Consider the following 17,426-nt stretch of genomic DNA (forward strand, 5'->3'; position numbering starts at 1 on the left):
TATTATTGTTTATAAAAACAGCACTCCTTATAGGACAATGCTGAGCAAAATGCTGTGTACTAGATCTCATCCTGTGTTGCATGCTACCATCTCCCTTACTGTACAGAGTCTGATTTAAAAGAAAAGCAATATAATTACCTAATATTAAGGAAATTAGGGTTTAGGGGAAAAAAAGTTTTACATATGGGAAGTTTTACTTATCTAGAAAAGCAGAGTTTCCCAAGTTTAAGAGTCGCGGTTTTGTGTGTATGTTTTTTTGGTTGGTTGTTTTTGTGGTTTTTATTATTATTTATTTATTTTATAAATAGAGATGTTGTTCTGGTTTTGATCTTTATATGCCATAGTTTTACTTACAACACTAAAATTGCTGATGAAATCAAATAGACTGTTTTTCCAATATTTCTGCTTCTGACCTGAAGTAGCAGCAAGGAAGATTTCATATGAAAGCCTATTTCTGGCAAATGTATGTGCAATCTTGAAGGCAAGATAAGCTTAGACAGTTTGAACATAAATACCGAGAAAATTTGAATTCTTTGGCCTTGTATTCCTTTACAGATAACAAATCAGAAGACTGGTAGATAGATTTAGTGCAGAATGTTTTCTATGTAACATAAGCTTATGTAACATTTGCAAACACATTGTACTGATTCGTTCAAAAAGAATTAAAAACTAAATGCCTGAAAGAAAAAAAAAATATTCAAAAGTTTAGTAACAGCTCATTTAACACTGTTCTAAATTAAAAACTCCCCTGAACAGAAAAAAATGGGAAACAGAAAGATGCTAAAGCATGCACACAAAGAGCAAGCAAACACTGCCCTCTGAGCATCGTTAGCTTTGTCAGTAATGTCTTTTAAGAAATCCATCAGGTACACCACTGCAGTTCAAGCTGTTATGGAGAAGATGATAATTTCATTGACGCTTTTATGAAGTGGAGGAATGTCCTTCCATTCATGGACTTAATTTCCTCTGATGTGTATTTATTTTTGTTATTTACATTTGCGACAGCATGATACAAAACACTGCTGAAGGTGATACCAAGGTTAATGAATTCTGAATGTCTGGGGATCGACTGTGAATCAAGAATAAGCCCTGTATAATGTAAGCATGGATGTTATAAATAAAGAAGTACTAGAGAAGGTTAGGAGTTCAAAAATTGATGTGAAACAAGCGGCAACTCATGAAAGATACTGTTTTCTTGACTTGTCTCAATATTGTATGAAACTTTGCCAGATGGTAAAAAAAAATAAAAATAAAAAAATCCTGCAGTTCAAATCCTCAGAAGAAGCCTTAGATACTTTAGCCAGAAGAACACTTATCACTATATCCCAAATTTTACTTCTCTTCATGTCACCTGACTTTTTATGGCATCAGAATACTGATGCAAAAATTGCATAGTGAATAAAGGAACAGATAGAGGAATGTAGCATTGTTACAAATCTATCCAAGTGTTAATCTGTGATATCACAAAAGCATGAAGGTCAGAATTCTGCTGAAGCAGAGAAGGTCAAGAAGTATTTCTCCCTGTCTCAATGGGATATTTGCCTACCAGGCAATTGTCAAACAGTGCAACTAAATACACAGTTAAGTTTCTCCTATTGTACTTTATAATAACAGTGTAAATCTTAATCCAATCCTCTCTTGACTTTTCTTTGATTCACATATATATTACAACTAAACAATCCAAAGTGAAGTCTCCTGAAGTGTTCCCACTTTGACCAGGCCTTGCTTATGAAAACATGGTGGGGGAGGGCTGTTCAGAGACAGAACATTAACAGATAATGACAATATACAATTCAGGTATATCAGATAATATAAAGTCTAGCTCTTTTTTTTTTTTTTTTTTTTATATGTAGTACACATGGAGAAAAAAAAAAAGTGTTTACCAGCTATGTTAACTAAGAGTTAAAGACTTTATTGCATATTGCAAATAAAAGAAATATTATTGCAGCTTTATGTTAGTAGGGGGCTGGTAGACATTTCAATAGTTATAAAAGCAAGGCAGAAGTGTGTACCATACATGATTTATTTAGAAAAAAAACAATCATGTAATTACAGCAATACTCGCCTTCCTAAAATAACTGTGGAGAATGCTAAATACATCTGTTAAGCAAAACATATTTAAGTCATTATGTCTGGATACTTCACATTCAGTCATTTTAAAATTTTGCTCTGGGTACTACTTAACGTTGGTAACAGTGAGTGTGGCATTGTCTATTGTAGTTCCAGAAATATGTAAGAAAGTTAATATTATTTTCACATATTTAAAAGAAGTAACCACAGACCACAGTTAATCAAATCACAGGAAAAAAAAATCTATTAAAAAGTAATTAGGAGGTTATGATAAATAATTATACTTCTGTATGCATTTTAGAAAAAAACTTATTCCTGTAGCTTTTCCATTCGATTTCATATTTGAGAGGTAAAGTTATAAATACTGATGTGGTTTACTCAGCATTGCTACAGCATCCATTAAACAGACCAAGGACCAGTAAGTCTTTAAATGAATCTGGCATGCCTTCCATGACAATCTTGTCAGGGATGGGTTCTTAACTCTAAATTATTTTATACTTCTATTAATATTCTGGAGTGAAAATAAAATCCACATTAATAAAGTTAACAGATGATATTAGGGGATGATAATGTAGTAAGCTAGTAAATAGCTAGGATGATAATGTAAAGAACAAGCAGCGCTTGGTATCATATCTAAAGCAACAAACTATGCATTTTAATAGGTAACTATAAACTTATGACTGAATTTTTCTCCACTAAAGATACTTTCTGTCTCAAACAAGTTTTTCGTTTGAGAAGGAGACAGGAGGAGAAGAGATGCAAAAGGTCAAAGTATCCCATCCCTTCAACCAGGTACACTAGAAGCACTTTCATTTAAAGCACTAAACTTGGTTTCAGCTATCATATCAACTTGTGACAGCTATTCAACACTCACAGAGTGAGACTAGCTTGGAACTGCCACTTATTCACACTGGAAAAACTGGAGTGCCCCCTACGTATGGTCCCTCCAGTCAGAGTGGACTAGTAACCAGAATGAATTTAGGGTCAATTTTCTATTCAGTGTTTCTCTGCTTCTGTGTCTTTTGGTTAACTTTTTTTGACTTCTCATCAGTGGAATAGAGAGAGAGTGAAGTTTGTCTGTTTGCTTGCATCAATACTCATTAGAATTAGTTCTGGATGTCATCACAAATACCTATTTGTCATAAGTTTACATTTTCCTATTAATTTACCAACTCAAAAGTCTGTTATGAAATATCACTATCCGGTACCCTGACAAAGCACACATGCTCTGTGAAATCTGAACTGATTCAAGTTCAGGTTAGATTAGAAGAAAGCAAAACATTGTCTTCAATATAATACATATGTGATATAGTCTTTTCAATGACATATTATTGCCAAATGACCAAGCAGATAGATTATTAAAGATGATTGTCATCAAAAATCCTTACACCTGTTTGAAGTCATTTGAAGTTTTGAAGTCAACAAAAAATGTTGCTGCACATAAAACTAGTGCACATGCACATAAACAAAAAATACATTTTTCCTACAAAATTTTTCCATTATGTATAACTTCTAATGCAAGTAAAACGGCATAATATGTTTTAACTAGCTTTGTAAAAAAAAACCTGCTGTGAAAGACATAAATATTCTATAATTTGGATGCGTATTTGAAGTTCTCACCAATAGGTGGCAGAAATGCATAATACTTAAAATCACTGAAAAAAATGACTGCAAATTAAATGTGCTAAAACAAGTATACTTTTGAGAGCTGCGAGTACATCAAAACACAGGAAATTATTACAAAGTTTGGTTCTTATAATTCATCTACCTCACTGGTATCCCCACTATTCAGTTATTAGCGCACTTCTTTGTGTCACTGTAACTAAGGTACTGCTCTAAGTTCCATACCATTTTCCAAAAGGTATTAAGTCTTCTGTGAATTCAATTTCAGACTGAGCTGTTCTGTAGAGGTTACATAAAAAATGACTACAGGGTATCAAAATAAATGTTGTTTTCCAGGTCAGTTTTCCCCACACAGACTTTTAACTACGGCTTCATCTTGAAGCACACTTGCTGGATGGCCAGGAGGCATTTGCATCTTCTGTTTAAACCCTGTATAAGAGACACTGTTTTTTCTCATCATTTATCTCTTTCCACTAACCACAGAGGGAAACTAATTTCATTCTCTGACTCATAAAAATAGCTGAATGTCTACCAGAGACATTGGAAACCATCTTCTGAGACCAGGAATTGATACTGAAACAACAAGTCAGAACAAAATTACTTGGGACTTCTGTAAGAGTACCTGGACAGGATTTGAGCAAGAACTTGGGGGGGGAGGGAAGCCCTCTTTTGCTAAGTTCTCTTGCCATACACACAGAGAGATTCATTCTCTATGCTGTGGATATATCTACACTTGTGTCTATTGTCTGTCTTCTTTTTCCCACTGTAAATCTTGAACTATTTTTCTGAAAAAATAGCACACCTTCAGCAGCAAACTAGACTGACAGGGAGTTTCAGTAGAGAAAGATGATGAAAAAATCCTTCTGATAGTAGAATCTATTAGGAATCTAACAGCAGAACAGATGAAGCACTGAAAGCATATAGTCAAGAAAAGGAAATGGATCTTTTTCTTCTGTGATTCAATGATTCAGTATGGGAAACTATCATATATCTATGTAATTACTAAGGCTTTATTTAAATCACTGTAGTTCTACAGTCAATTGTTCCTCATTCACATGTTCTTGTAAACATGAAGCCAAGATGATTTTACATACCTAATCTTCCTCTATCAATATCACCCTGTCAAGGCAATTCATTCCTTTGTTCCTTATTACAATCTGTTCATAACTTTAATACTTTATTTTTAATAATCATGCAAGTGCATGATAAAAGGCATTTCAGTTATCTGAAGTGCCTTTGCTATCACGGAAGATAGACTAACTGTTTCAAGTGGAGTGTAGAGTGTTTGTAAATCATTACTGAATAAGGCTGGAAGATATTCATGCGTTGCAGGGCTCTCCAGCTTAGTAGACTGCAAACTATCAAAGAAAAAAAGATCTGATCTAAAACTTAACTGTAACACTCAGATCATAATGACTTTGTGTTAAAAAATGAGTTTTGTCATGGCATCATTTCTGCCACTGGAATTTTTTTTGTTTTCCTCCAACAGCATTTTCAGCCTACCTTCACTTAGACTGTAAAGAAAGCACATAGACAGTAATTCACTGAAATTATTTGGTTGAATATAACTGTGAAAATGACTTGTAAAATCTTTGTAGCCAGAAACTCCATCCTTTGCATAACCATTTTTCCCTTGGGAAGATTCCCTCTATTTCACAGAAGCCTGTGCTTGAAGTAGAGAATTGTCCTTTTATCACTATCAACAAATTTCTTGTACAGTGTGGTGCAAGAAGTGTTTATGATTTTATGAAGCATAACTTTAGTTTACATGTAAGTATCTGCACAATTGCTACTGTTTGCAAAACAGTGTTGGAGAAATGTCAAGGGGATCTAGAGGCAAATGAACTTCATCTGAAAACACAGTGATGTTTTTAACTATACAGTTTTAAGTCTCAGCATAGTGGATTTAACTCCAGTGACTATTGCAGTATATCACTGAATTGTTTACAGATTTATTTCCTCCCTTTCTCTACTTATCACCTATTCTTTCAATAATATAGTATGCAGATCATTCCATGTGCCAGCTGTATTCTGCTCGTATGTTCTCTTTGCTTGTGCTACCCTTTGACAGCTAAGAAAAATGATACACTAGAAATCTTTTCTAAAGGGATATATCAAATGTAAAGATGTGTTATTTTTGTAGGTTTTAAGTGCTGTTGTGCCTTCAGCTTTATATTAGACAGTAAACACCCTACCATTCACAAGAACAGTTTGATGGTAAAGCATAATCTGATCCTTTTTAAATTCTGAATTTTGTTTGCATACTGGAAGCTAGCTTGAGGATTAGGTCTGAAACATCATCCCTTATGAATACTGACTGAAAAATTAATTATGAGATACACAAATACATTTCATGAACAACTGAACCCCAAAGAGAATCAGGAAAAGGGGAAAGCTTCACATACTGAGTTAAATAATGGTTTAATAGTGGCATTTCTGAACTAGCATAGGAGTAGGAAGAAAACCAACTGGCTTTCCACTACCGTATACAAAAAATTATTTATTCAGATGACACGTCCTCTACTACATGTCTTTCTATGAGCATTTAGTGCTCTGACGACCAAACTTAATTTTGACTTAGGACAGTGCATTTAAAAAAAAATACTATTTAAAGTATGTGTTCATATTTACTTTATTATCAGTTAGCTAAACCCCAATGGTTCTTGTGAAATCAGGAATTCAAGACACATTCTGGTGACTTTCATTGTTTAATACTTAGACAACTCATCACAACTGACTAAAATGAATTAGTAGTAAATAAGCTGGAAAGACCCTGGTGCACTATACATTCCAGATAAATTTATTTTTACCACATTTGGGCTCCTGAATTATTTTGAAATGTAAGGTATAGAAAGGAACCCTGCTTCATCAGTAACTGATTCCTAAACATGCAAAGAATTGCTGGAATAGAGTGAATTTTGAACCTGTTAGATGGTCTTTGTGTTGCCTAACATTAAGCATTCCCTATTTACTAGCCTCACTAGAAGACTAAAATCCCTGCAATTCCTATATCCATGGGAATACTTGGAGCAGAAACTCAAACTTACATGTTTTGAATCATCCTCTGGATAAGCATTTTTCCCTCAATTACAAAAATATGTAAAAGAAAAAGGAAAAGCGAGCACCTAACCTGAAACTAAGTATTACACTCAAAACACCCTCTTTTCCTTTCACCCACAATTCCTGTCCTTCCATACTTCCATAAGTATGTTCCAAGCATTTGGCTTCAGCAGAGTAAATTTAGCTGTCTCTTTAAAAAGAGAATAATACAATTATTAATACAATACAATTATTAATACAATAATTCTGTAAAAGAACAGACAGTCTTCATTAATACACTTCTGTGTATTTGATTAAAAACTCTTTCATCACAGCATCACAAAATAATAACTTTCTGGTCTAAATTACATTTGTCACAGACCCCAATAATTCACATTTTTTAACTAGTAAAATATTTCAGTAAGGATGATTTTCCCTCAAGCGGAAATTGCTCTGGAATAGACACAGTGAAAGGAAATGCAAAGCTCAAACACTGTAAATATGTCACGCCTAAGCCAGCTACATAAAATAATAATAATAATAATAAAACTGTGTCTCAGCAGGTGATAAATGTCTTAAAAGGATTCAGTCAAAAAACAGGTGAAGCGGAACTATAAACAAGAAATCCAGGAAAAGTGACATTGGTGCAATTAAGAAAAAACAGAAATCCTTTCAAACCCACAAATAAATATAAGTACAACACTTAACTCTGCCTGTAAAATGACATGGATCATGAAAAGTTTCTCCTTGATAGTTTTTAAAGTGTTCAAGGTCTCTCGTTATTCTTGTTGGTACTGTTAGATTTGTCATGTCACCATGAGTCCATCTGTTGTGCAATCACAAATGGTATTCATCTCAAATAATTACCTCTTTGCCTCATTTCCTTTTTTTTCCCATGTGTGCTATTTTCTCATTTCATATTCATTTTCTGTGGATACTGTGATTCTAATTTCTAGTCTTTACTCTTAGATCACCTTCTCACCTTCACCTCCAATTTAAATCTGAAAATTCTGGGAAACCGATATGTCAGCTTCAAGTACGAAAACATATCCTTCTAATTCACATACCAAAAACAATCTTGGATTGAGTGACAGCTAGTGAAATGAGCAATTTTCTTTTAAGGGTAAGTTCATTTGTTATTAACATTCTGAATTTTATTTCCTATCATATAATATGAAACTGTATCACATTTTCTTCTTCAAAAAGCATTATTTAGTTTTACACACACAGTAGAAGAATATGATGAAGACACTAATCATGTGATGATTTGTAATCATCTTTCCTGGCTGTATTACTGCTTTCTTCTTTGGTGTATTATTAACCACTATAGTGTGAACCCGAACATAGTTATACAATCTATTACGCTCCTTTCATAAAACATTGAATCATAGATCATTTTTGTATCTTTACATTTCTGTATAAAACTGGAAATATTATACTTCTATAAAAGATAGTCTGTTTTATTTTCCTTTCTGAGTGAAACATTCCAGTAGACCACTCCCTTTGGTTTGTGTGACAATGACTGCTTGTATTTGTAGAAAACTGAACTGAAAAATGTTAAGGTTCCATATGTTGTCCCCAAATAAAAACTCCCAAATTTTGACCCTCGTTTTACATACCAAGTGCATATTCCTTTCTAGTTACAAGAAACTTAACATGCAAATGATGTGTTCTTTTTTTAATTGATTTTTTTCTTCTCTGTTTCTTTTTGCGATCCTTTTGACGTGTGACATATTTTTTTCTGTTGAATTCCTAGTGGTCTTTCCTATACAAAGGTTAAACTTGGTAATGTCTACCCAAATGTATTGCTTCGATTGATTTAAAATTTAGCTATATTGGTGTAAAATGTGAACAGAACTTGCTGATCTCATTGTTGAAAATGACTAATGACAATAGAGTTAAGTAAATAATGGTCTGGATCAGATTGTAAACTGTGACAATTACACTAAATTCCCATTTTTTGTAAAAGCAGCCTCACATTAGTATTTTCAAGCTGGACCTCACCACAACTTGCAGTAGGAGATTATATTAGTCAATTGAGAACAAAATGAACTTAATAAGTGCTTTTTCTAACATAACCCACCTGTCTGCTGAAATAGCAAATTAACTGCAAGAATAATTTTGGTACTGTTCTTCTGCTTCCATGATGCCACAAGATGAAGGTATCCTCTATCAAAATATGTCAAGCTGTTTTTATAGCAGCTTTATTTTTATAACAGCTATTAAAAGGAAAAAACATTTTACTCACCAAGCCAACTTCTGTTTAAATATACTGACACAAACACTGGAGGGACCGTGAAGAAATCTACTACTGAGTTAACTTCTAGCCAAAACCATAGCTTGTCATTGGCTGCTATGAACTGCAAAAAAAAAAGAGGGGGAGAGAGAGAAGAATCAGGTTATACTCATGGTGATTGCAAGTGGGTGCAATATGTTCCATTCTAAAATATTAGATTCCATAGTTAGTGTAGAAGTAACTGATGTTTTTAGGTCAGCCCAGACAAGACAAATGGCATCACTTAGAGCAAGTCTGTATTGTGCATTGCTTCATAACCACACTGAGATTAAAGTGAAGTTTCTTCTTCTAACTAAAGAAGCAGAAAATTGATGCGATGGGGTGCAAGATCTGTGGTAAAAAACCTGTTTCTTCCACATTCATTAACAGTGTATCAGTAATATAAGAAAAGTGTAGGTAAGTATAAAATATTTCAAATTATGTCACCTTTGCTCTAGCACTCCAAACATGTTGGTAGTAGTCCCATCATGTATTTGCTGTTCACAGATTTCTAAATACATGATAGCTTACAAAGATCCAATTGTCATCCTATAGAGAGAGCTAATCACCAGGCTGAGCCCTACAAGGAATAATTCAGGATAGCAACCAGACTTCAGTCCTGTGAACTGTGCTGTGGAAGAGGTCCTTTCTCTCTGCTTACTATGAAATCACTCTAGGGAATCTAGGAAACTCAGAAGTCAGACATCATAGTTTGAACTTGCTTATTTATGCTTGCTTGTTTAAACAAGGTTAAACAACTATTCACATTCAAGTAATGATTAAAACATAAGCTTTGTATAAATACTATATATATAAATACAAAATTTTAGCACATAATGGAGATATATAATGGAGCAGTATTACTCAGGTAAGACATAAAACTCGATCTAATATACTTTAAAACAATACTTGTATTTTCTGAGTTAGAGACAACATCCATTGTCTTTCTTTCAAAGCGTGTACTGGTATTCCATCTGATTAGCTTTCTCCTTTTCTACAGTTACATTAAAACTTTAACAGTAAATGTTTATGGTGCATACCAACTTTTTTAGAATCCTAGATAAAATACTGGAAAATGGATTCTACTGATGTCAAGAATGTTAAAGTCATACTTAAAAAGAAAACAAACAATAGAACAGAACTTGCCTCGGAGAAGAGTTAAAAATGAAAATGTATTGACATTTTGTTGTTGTGTATTATTCAATTAATCAAACTTTCAGCATGAAAACTGAGCAAAAAATAACCAGTTTCAGCAAAATCTTTCATTTCCCCTCTGTTGAATTTAAAAGTAGTCAGAATATTTGGAACTCAAAGTTTTTCAAGATCTCAGATTGATATTTTCTTAATTCACAACATGTATCCGGATCAGCATTTTATCTTCCCATAGGGCTTTTCCATAAAGGCCACTCATACTTTTCTATGGAAGTATTTGAATAGATATTCATTTAGAAACTAACAAAAGCACATTTCATTACAGAAGAAACCCTTACCATGCTTAAAGTGTTAACATGCTATTCTAGAAGAATGAACACAATTCTGTCTTCCAAATAAGCATTCCGTACTCAATTGCTTCCATTCTCTGTCAGACCATATTGCTTGATTATCTGCTAAGTCATGCAATTTGGGCTTAGTCAGCAGTTTGCAGACTTCTGAGTTGTCCCATATTTGGACACTAGCTAACAACAATTTTTTAAATGGATGTGTGTTTGAATGTCTTGTAGAACTGAAGTTATGGTAATATTTATATGATTTTGAGTTGTGACATCATTTCAGGGAAAACAGACGGAAAAGGATGAGATTTTAAATATTTCTTCAAATATTTTAATTTGCCAGTGAGTCCTCACAGGAGATATTTAACAGAAAAAAATAAAGTAGCTAGAGGTATGAGATGCTTGTTACATAGCTAGCAAAATCATTATTGACCCAATTCTTGCATCCAAAGTTGAGTATCACCTTTTCCTCAGGAACTCTTGCTTAGGCCAGCAGGACTCCTAGAGAAACAAAGTTGCACCTGTACGAGCATTTTAACTTAGATAAGGAATATAATTTTAAGTGAATCTTTATTATCCCCGCTTACCATACTTTGGCTTGCATCACAAAGCACTTTTGGATAACACAAAAATTTGTGTTGGTTCAAACTAAAAATGAAAAATTTTCTAGCAGCACATCTCACATAATGCAAATAGTAAAGTGTGTTCAGTCCACAGAATGAGAATAGAAAGAGTAAATGACACTCTCCTTTTCAAAAAAAACATAGAGTGTGCAAGTATTAACATCAGTATATTCTCTCCTATTGTGCTCTGTTTCTTGATAATGTAGCCTAAATTACTGCTTTAAGTAGACAATATGTAATTTTAATTATCTTAGTAAGAACATACAACCTTATCACCAACACAAACTTCAAAAAGTATCTGGATACTTCTAAATACAGGGTTCTTGAAAGTTCATATGTATCATGCATCGAATCTGCTGTGTCAAAAAGTCAACCTATACTGAAGGCCTTGTGGACATCTACAAAAGCTCCTGAGATGCTGAATAATTAGAGGTTATTATATACGTTTTTTTAAATGCAGCTTAGAATACATATATAGTAGTTTAAATACTGAATGAATTTATCTGTTTAACTGAAGGATAGACGCTGCACTTAGTCTGGGTAATGAAATAACCTAGATGTGCAACAGACTTACTCACTGAAGCACCAGAAAAAGTTGGTTAAATTGGTCAGAAGAGAAATAGGAGGAGCTAAACTGCCACTGTGACAAAGAAAAATGAGCTCCTGTGATTTGGAAGAAAAATGGGCAAAGGAAAATCGTGAGACAATGTTTGTATGAAATTTAAAGGCCAATCTGGCAAGCTTTCTGCTCTTATAAAGTTTCCATCATAGTTCTGCTATGTTTTATGCCTTGTTTCCCCCTATTTTCCAGTTATCAACCACCAGTTAACCTCAAAGCATATCTCAATGTCCTGAAGCCATAGGAGGTAGGAAAGAAGGAAGGGAAAAAGGAAACATGGAAACACTTGAATTGCAGATATTACTGTCCTTTTCTTTTTTTTTTTAAATGCTCGTTTCAGATGTACAAAATTTTAGACTATGAAACTGCATTAGTGGATTTTCAGAAAGTGAAAAGGATACTTTACTGATATATTTTTCAGCACATTGGCTGGTATTTTACAATTCTGCAAAGTATTCATTAGCAGTCTGGGAAAATGGATGTTGATAAAAACTGATTATAGCAGCTGTAGCAGCTGTTATCTCATCTCCAAATGCCAAAGACAGATTTTACAGCACAAGAATAATTCAAGTATTCACACTCACTGAGAACACTGAAACTACTTTTGACTTTACTGACCAGCACTGACCTATAATAATTTTCACTTCCTGTCATACTAGAATATACTGGAACAGACAGTTTAAGCTTATAAACTATGGGTTTCCTTAGTTATCCTATACACTTATCCTTACTTCTTAAATATTCTCAACCAAAAGTTTTGCTCATACATTTTAGAGCTTGGCTTAATTTTGTTCAGTCATTGTAAAGTCAGTCTGTCTTCAAAGAGTTTCCTATCTAATATTTATATTCCCTCTCTGATGCATGTTATCAAAGACACACTACTTACACGCAAGCCGAAGTAGAGTAGGAAGAACACATTGAAAGCCATGTCGATCTGTAACGTGAAATCTTTGTAGAAATTCTGGCAGGACTCTATCGGGCTATTTGGAAGAAAAAAAATCAAAGTAAATTGTCAGTATATGAGTTTCTAATCTGGTGAGAATTTTATGCATTTCATTTAAAAGCTTGATCAAATCTCTATTTTTCCAGTTGTTTACAAGATACAAGCAAGCATTTCAAATGAATTATTTCATTCATTCAGTTAGTCATTCATACAGTCTTAATATTTACATGTTCAGGTAATATCTGAAAATTAACATGCAGATACCTTTAATAAAAGACAAGCAGGAAAATAACCCAGGATTCCTTAACCCCACATTAACCCTTAAAGAACTGACTTCTTTCTATAGGAACGTACCTAGTAGACTTAAGGAACAAACATAACAGGCACACAGCTACAGTGAAATATTACATGTTTTTAATTTAATTTTTATTGTAACATAAAACCTTAAAAAAAAGTTGCTTAGAAATACATTACCCATTAGCAACCTGAGGCACTTATTTTTGTAGAATCCCTTGCTTACAGTAAGTTTTGGGTTTGTTTGGTTTTGTTTGTTTGTTTTGCTACTTATGTACTTGATGACAGTACTATGAGCTGAGTAGAAAAGCAGCATAGCCCGCTGGTAAAATTAAACAACAAAATAAGTTGAGAAATTTGAAGCAGTACTCTAAGGGTTAATTCTGCATGCAGGTTAATTAAATACCTTCCTGTGTGTCAGGCAGCCATTGCAAATTCTAGCTTACTATATTATGCTTTATTTAACAGTGGGACAAGTCCAAAGCATACTCTATACAAACTGGTAGTTCATAAACATACTTTAATCTAAGGAAGGAGATAACTTCCATGAGTGTGATTAGTGATTTATTTGTGAGTTTTGTAAAACAGGTTGGTGAAGCCACAGAACAGTGTTGAATTCACAGACTGCAGTGAAAGTCATGTCCCAATATATGCTGATGTATATACTACGTATATATAATGTCCCACTATATATACATATATATACACATATATTGCAAATGATCATGTATTCACAATGACTAATAAAGTAGAAAACTAAAATGTAGATCATTTGGGACCCCTGAAAACATTCTTTCAGGAACGAAGAAATTCTTTGGCTTCCCAGGTCGAATAGATCACTGAATGTGACTGTAATACCAGTTCATATAGCTGCAGCTCTGCAAATATAATGCTAGACTGCTCAACAAGCAAGATTCTATGCATTATGAATGTCCATTACCTAATTTAAGGCATAAAGGAAATTACCCGGGCTACCAGGTCATTACACATGCAGCCAAATTTTCCATTCCTCGTATACATCACAGATCAAAACAAGTTAAATACAGCATGCCCTCTCTTGGCTTTAGATGCATGAATGCATACAGCAAAATTCTTCTTGATGTACAATAGCTTTATATTTTAAGAAACTTCAGTGATACAGGAAATTATATTAAAATTTTATTTTAAAATATATTAAAAAAAAAAGCTATTTATAAAGACATTGAAGTTATGAAACATTTCTGGTATAGATCAAATAAAACTGATTTAGAAAAGCAGGCAGAAGTTAAGAGAAGCCAAATGTTAACATATAGGACAGAAAATAGCATTTTGTACTTCACAAATACAGGTTTAGCTATAAAAAGAGTGAATGTAATCTGAGAATCCAACATACTCATTTTCTGTATAGCATTACTGAGAGGAAAGCATTTTGTTAAAATAAGATCGCTATCATCTTATGCACCCTATCAACAGAAACCACAGAAAATGCCACAGAAGCAGAATGAAAAATCCTGTACCAACCCAGAGGCTGAGACCCCTGATTCCAGGTTAAGTTTCTGTAAAAGCTGCAGGCATTCACTGAAACTAATGAAATTGCACAAATACAACTAGGATAAAGATAGCTTCATTATCTTCCTCTCCACAGTGATTTGGTACTTGTCATAAATGTTAAATAAGGTCAGCTAAGGTTGCAGCTAACTGCTCTCCTTTTGTACTATTGTCCTTTACAAAAACCTGCAAGATCTCAAAAATTTTCTAATACATTGTCGTCGTCTTTGCAAAATACTTAGCGGTATGTAACAGTGAATCATAATCCTGATTTGGGACTGCTGTTTATCAGTAGCCCTTTTTAAGCTACTCTTACTGCTAGTTCTCGCTCTGTAAAACATCCTTCATTTCAGAGATCATCCCTCTTTTTCAATTTCTAAATTATCCATCTATAAAACAATCACAAATCTAGCACCTAGGTTAGTTTACCTAAACTAGGTTAAATTATCCTCGGTTAATTTAGGTTGGATATTAGGAGAAATTTATTTACTGAAAGAGTTGTGCAGCACTAGAACAGGCTGCCCAGAGAAGTGTTTGATTTGCCATCCCTGAAGGTCTTTAAGAAATGTGTAGATGTAGAATTTAGTAGCATGGTTTAGTGATGGACTTCAGTACTAGGCTAAAGGTTGGACTAGATGATCTTAGAGGTCTTTGCCAACTGAAAAATTCTATGATTCTATGGTCCTCTTTATTTTAAATGAAGATTACATCAGAAAGGCACATCACTAAGGCTAAATAAATGATTACTTATACACAGGACATCTAACATTTTGTACTGCAAGTTATATTTCGGTGATATTACTCAGTTTGGATTTTTCAGTTTCATCTGTAGCTTGCATCTGGGCTGAGAGGAAAAAAAAAAAAAAAAAAAAAAGAAGACCACTAAGCTTTATCATTGCAGAATTCAGCCTGCTGCAGAAAGGAAGCCATTTTGAAACTTCCCTTGCACCAAGTTTTCCCAAACCATAAGTGCTATAGTTCTTACGCTCCCAGGCAATATATTGCTAGGATCTCCAGGGCAAACAACATGTTCCCTATTTTGCACTAAAATCAGATGGCTTTTCCTTGGGATTTCACCCTTTTAGGCCATCAAAGGTATCACCTTTGAAAGAGATGACTTCTTGTCTTTTCCAAAGAAAAAGCCATAGCACCAATTTTATTTGATTTATCATAGGGATATCCTGTTGATAATCTATGAAGCACTATAATATCCCTTTGCCATAACGTCTCTGTATGTAATAAACTATATCCCATAAAGGATGCCTGATTTGAGGCTGGTGGCTTTATTAATCTCAATGTTTATATCAAATTATTTGCTGCCACTCTATGCTCCATGCTACCATTCAATATAAATTGCATATAGAGATAAAAGTGGGCTTAATTTGCCTAATCTGCAGTAAAGACAGAGCCTTACTTATTTGCCAGGTATGGGTTATCCTCTGTTAATTTTCTTCCTTCCTCTCATGCTCTTTCAACACTACTACTCATTTCAGTTTCACGTTACCTTTATTTACTTGTTCTGTTTATTATTACAGCATTTTTACAGCAACAGTAGCACTTACAAAGCCCAGTTATAGAGGCATTATAAGCATAAATTCATTCACTAAGCAGGAATGACTACATGAGTAAGAAAGTTAACTTTACACAGATGGAGCTAAATGTTGACAAGAAGTAAAGCTGACAGGGCTTTGAGCTGCAGTTAAAAATGGGCTGTGCAGCTTCTATCAATAAGGCATGATATATCAGTCCGTGTCACACTGCAACCATTGTCATTATGCCATTATGACAGAAGCAAAGGGAAGGAATTCCACATTCATTCAGACTTTACACCAGTTTTGCCATCATAGTGACATCTACCTGGATGATTTTACATGAAAATTTCTCCACCGCAATGGAAAATGTTGTGCCTACCCAACTCAGTACTTTAAGTAACTACTCAATATGTAATTTCCATCTCTATTTTTTTGGTGAAACAAAGTGGACTATTCTGGTTTTGACACATCATGTCCATCTATTCTTAATGTTTTTTGTCTCTCTCTCTCTTTCTTTTTCTTTTTTTTTTTTTAATGACAAGGCCTGCAAGCCTAGCATAAGTGCCAGTTTTTAATCTAGGTGCAAGTAGTTACACACTGAAATAAAAGAGGTTAATTCTAAGTCAAATTATTCTGGTTAGAAATTATCAAGCATTCTGAAGAAAAAAAGTGCTTTGCAAAGACACATAGAAGTCCATAAAGGAAAATGATTTGTGCTGTAACTAGGAAATTACTAATGTTAATATTGCACTACAGCTTATATAAATTTGGATCTTTAAGAAGTTATTGAATATTTAGAAATTGAGAGAAAACGTCCTAATTTAAGATCTTAATTTTTGGAAGCAAATTTGTCTTGTGAATAATGGTGGAGGAAAAGTTAAATCCATTATTGAAATTAGATAAGCTAAAATATAATGAATAATGTTAATTAAATGAAATGTAAAATTGAAAAATTTGGAACTAAAAAAAAAAAGTCATTACAACCTCAACATACCACAGAAAGAAATAACACGATCTGATACTAAGAAGAAATAAATTTCAAATTAAGTTGCACAGTAGACCATTATATGAAAATATGGTACAATGTTAATTTTCTATCAGAAGGAATGTCCGGTGACAGTGAATTTTAAGATCAAGGGATGGTTTTGTCAGGAAATACCAGTAGATGTGGCTAAAATACAACCAACACAAATAAATAGATGAGAGAAACCACTCAATATTTAGAATCTGTTTAGTATCATATATTTTAAAGACATTCCACTCACTTGCCATTTTCAAATTTAAATTGAATGCAATTAATACTTATCAATTGAATATATAAATTATTTGTTCATAATTTTGTCTGAAATCACCTTTTTTTCTCAATTACTTTCAGTGAAAGCTCCCCTGTA

General features: G+C 33.6%; 1 protein-coding gene across 17 annotated transcripts in view; it reads right to left on the reverse strand.

Annotated features, from left to right (window-relative positions):
* KCNMA1 (potassium calcium-activated channel subfamily M alpha 1) overlaps positions 1–17,426 on the reverse strand; it is a 472,598-nt gene that overhangs the window by 175,832 nt on the left and 279,340 nt on the right. For all 17 annotated transcript variants that reach the window (XM_083843583.1, XM_083843584.1, XM_083843575.1 and 14 more), the window contains 2 exons: positions 12,626–12,719; positions 8,981–9,092 (listed from right to left, as the gene is read on the reverse strand). In XM_083843583.1, the coding sequence (XP_083699709.1) occupies positions 8,981–9,092; positions 12,626–12,719 (206 nt within the window). The remainder of the gene's footprint in view (positions 1–8,980; positions 9,093–12,625; positions 12,720–17,426) is intronic.

Source organism: Anser anser, assembly GCF_964211835.1.
Source record: "Anser anser genome assembly, chromosome: 7".
Classification (NCBI taxonomy): Eukaryota; Metazoa; Chordata; class Aves; order Anseriformes; family Anatidae; genus Anser; species Anser anser.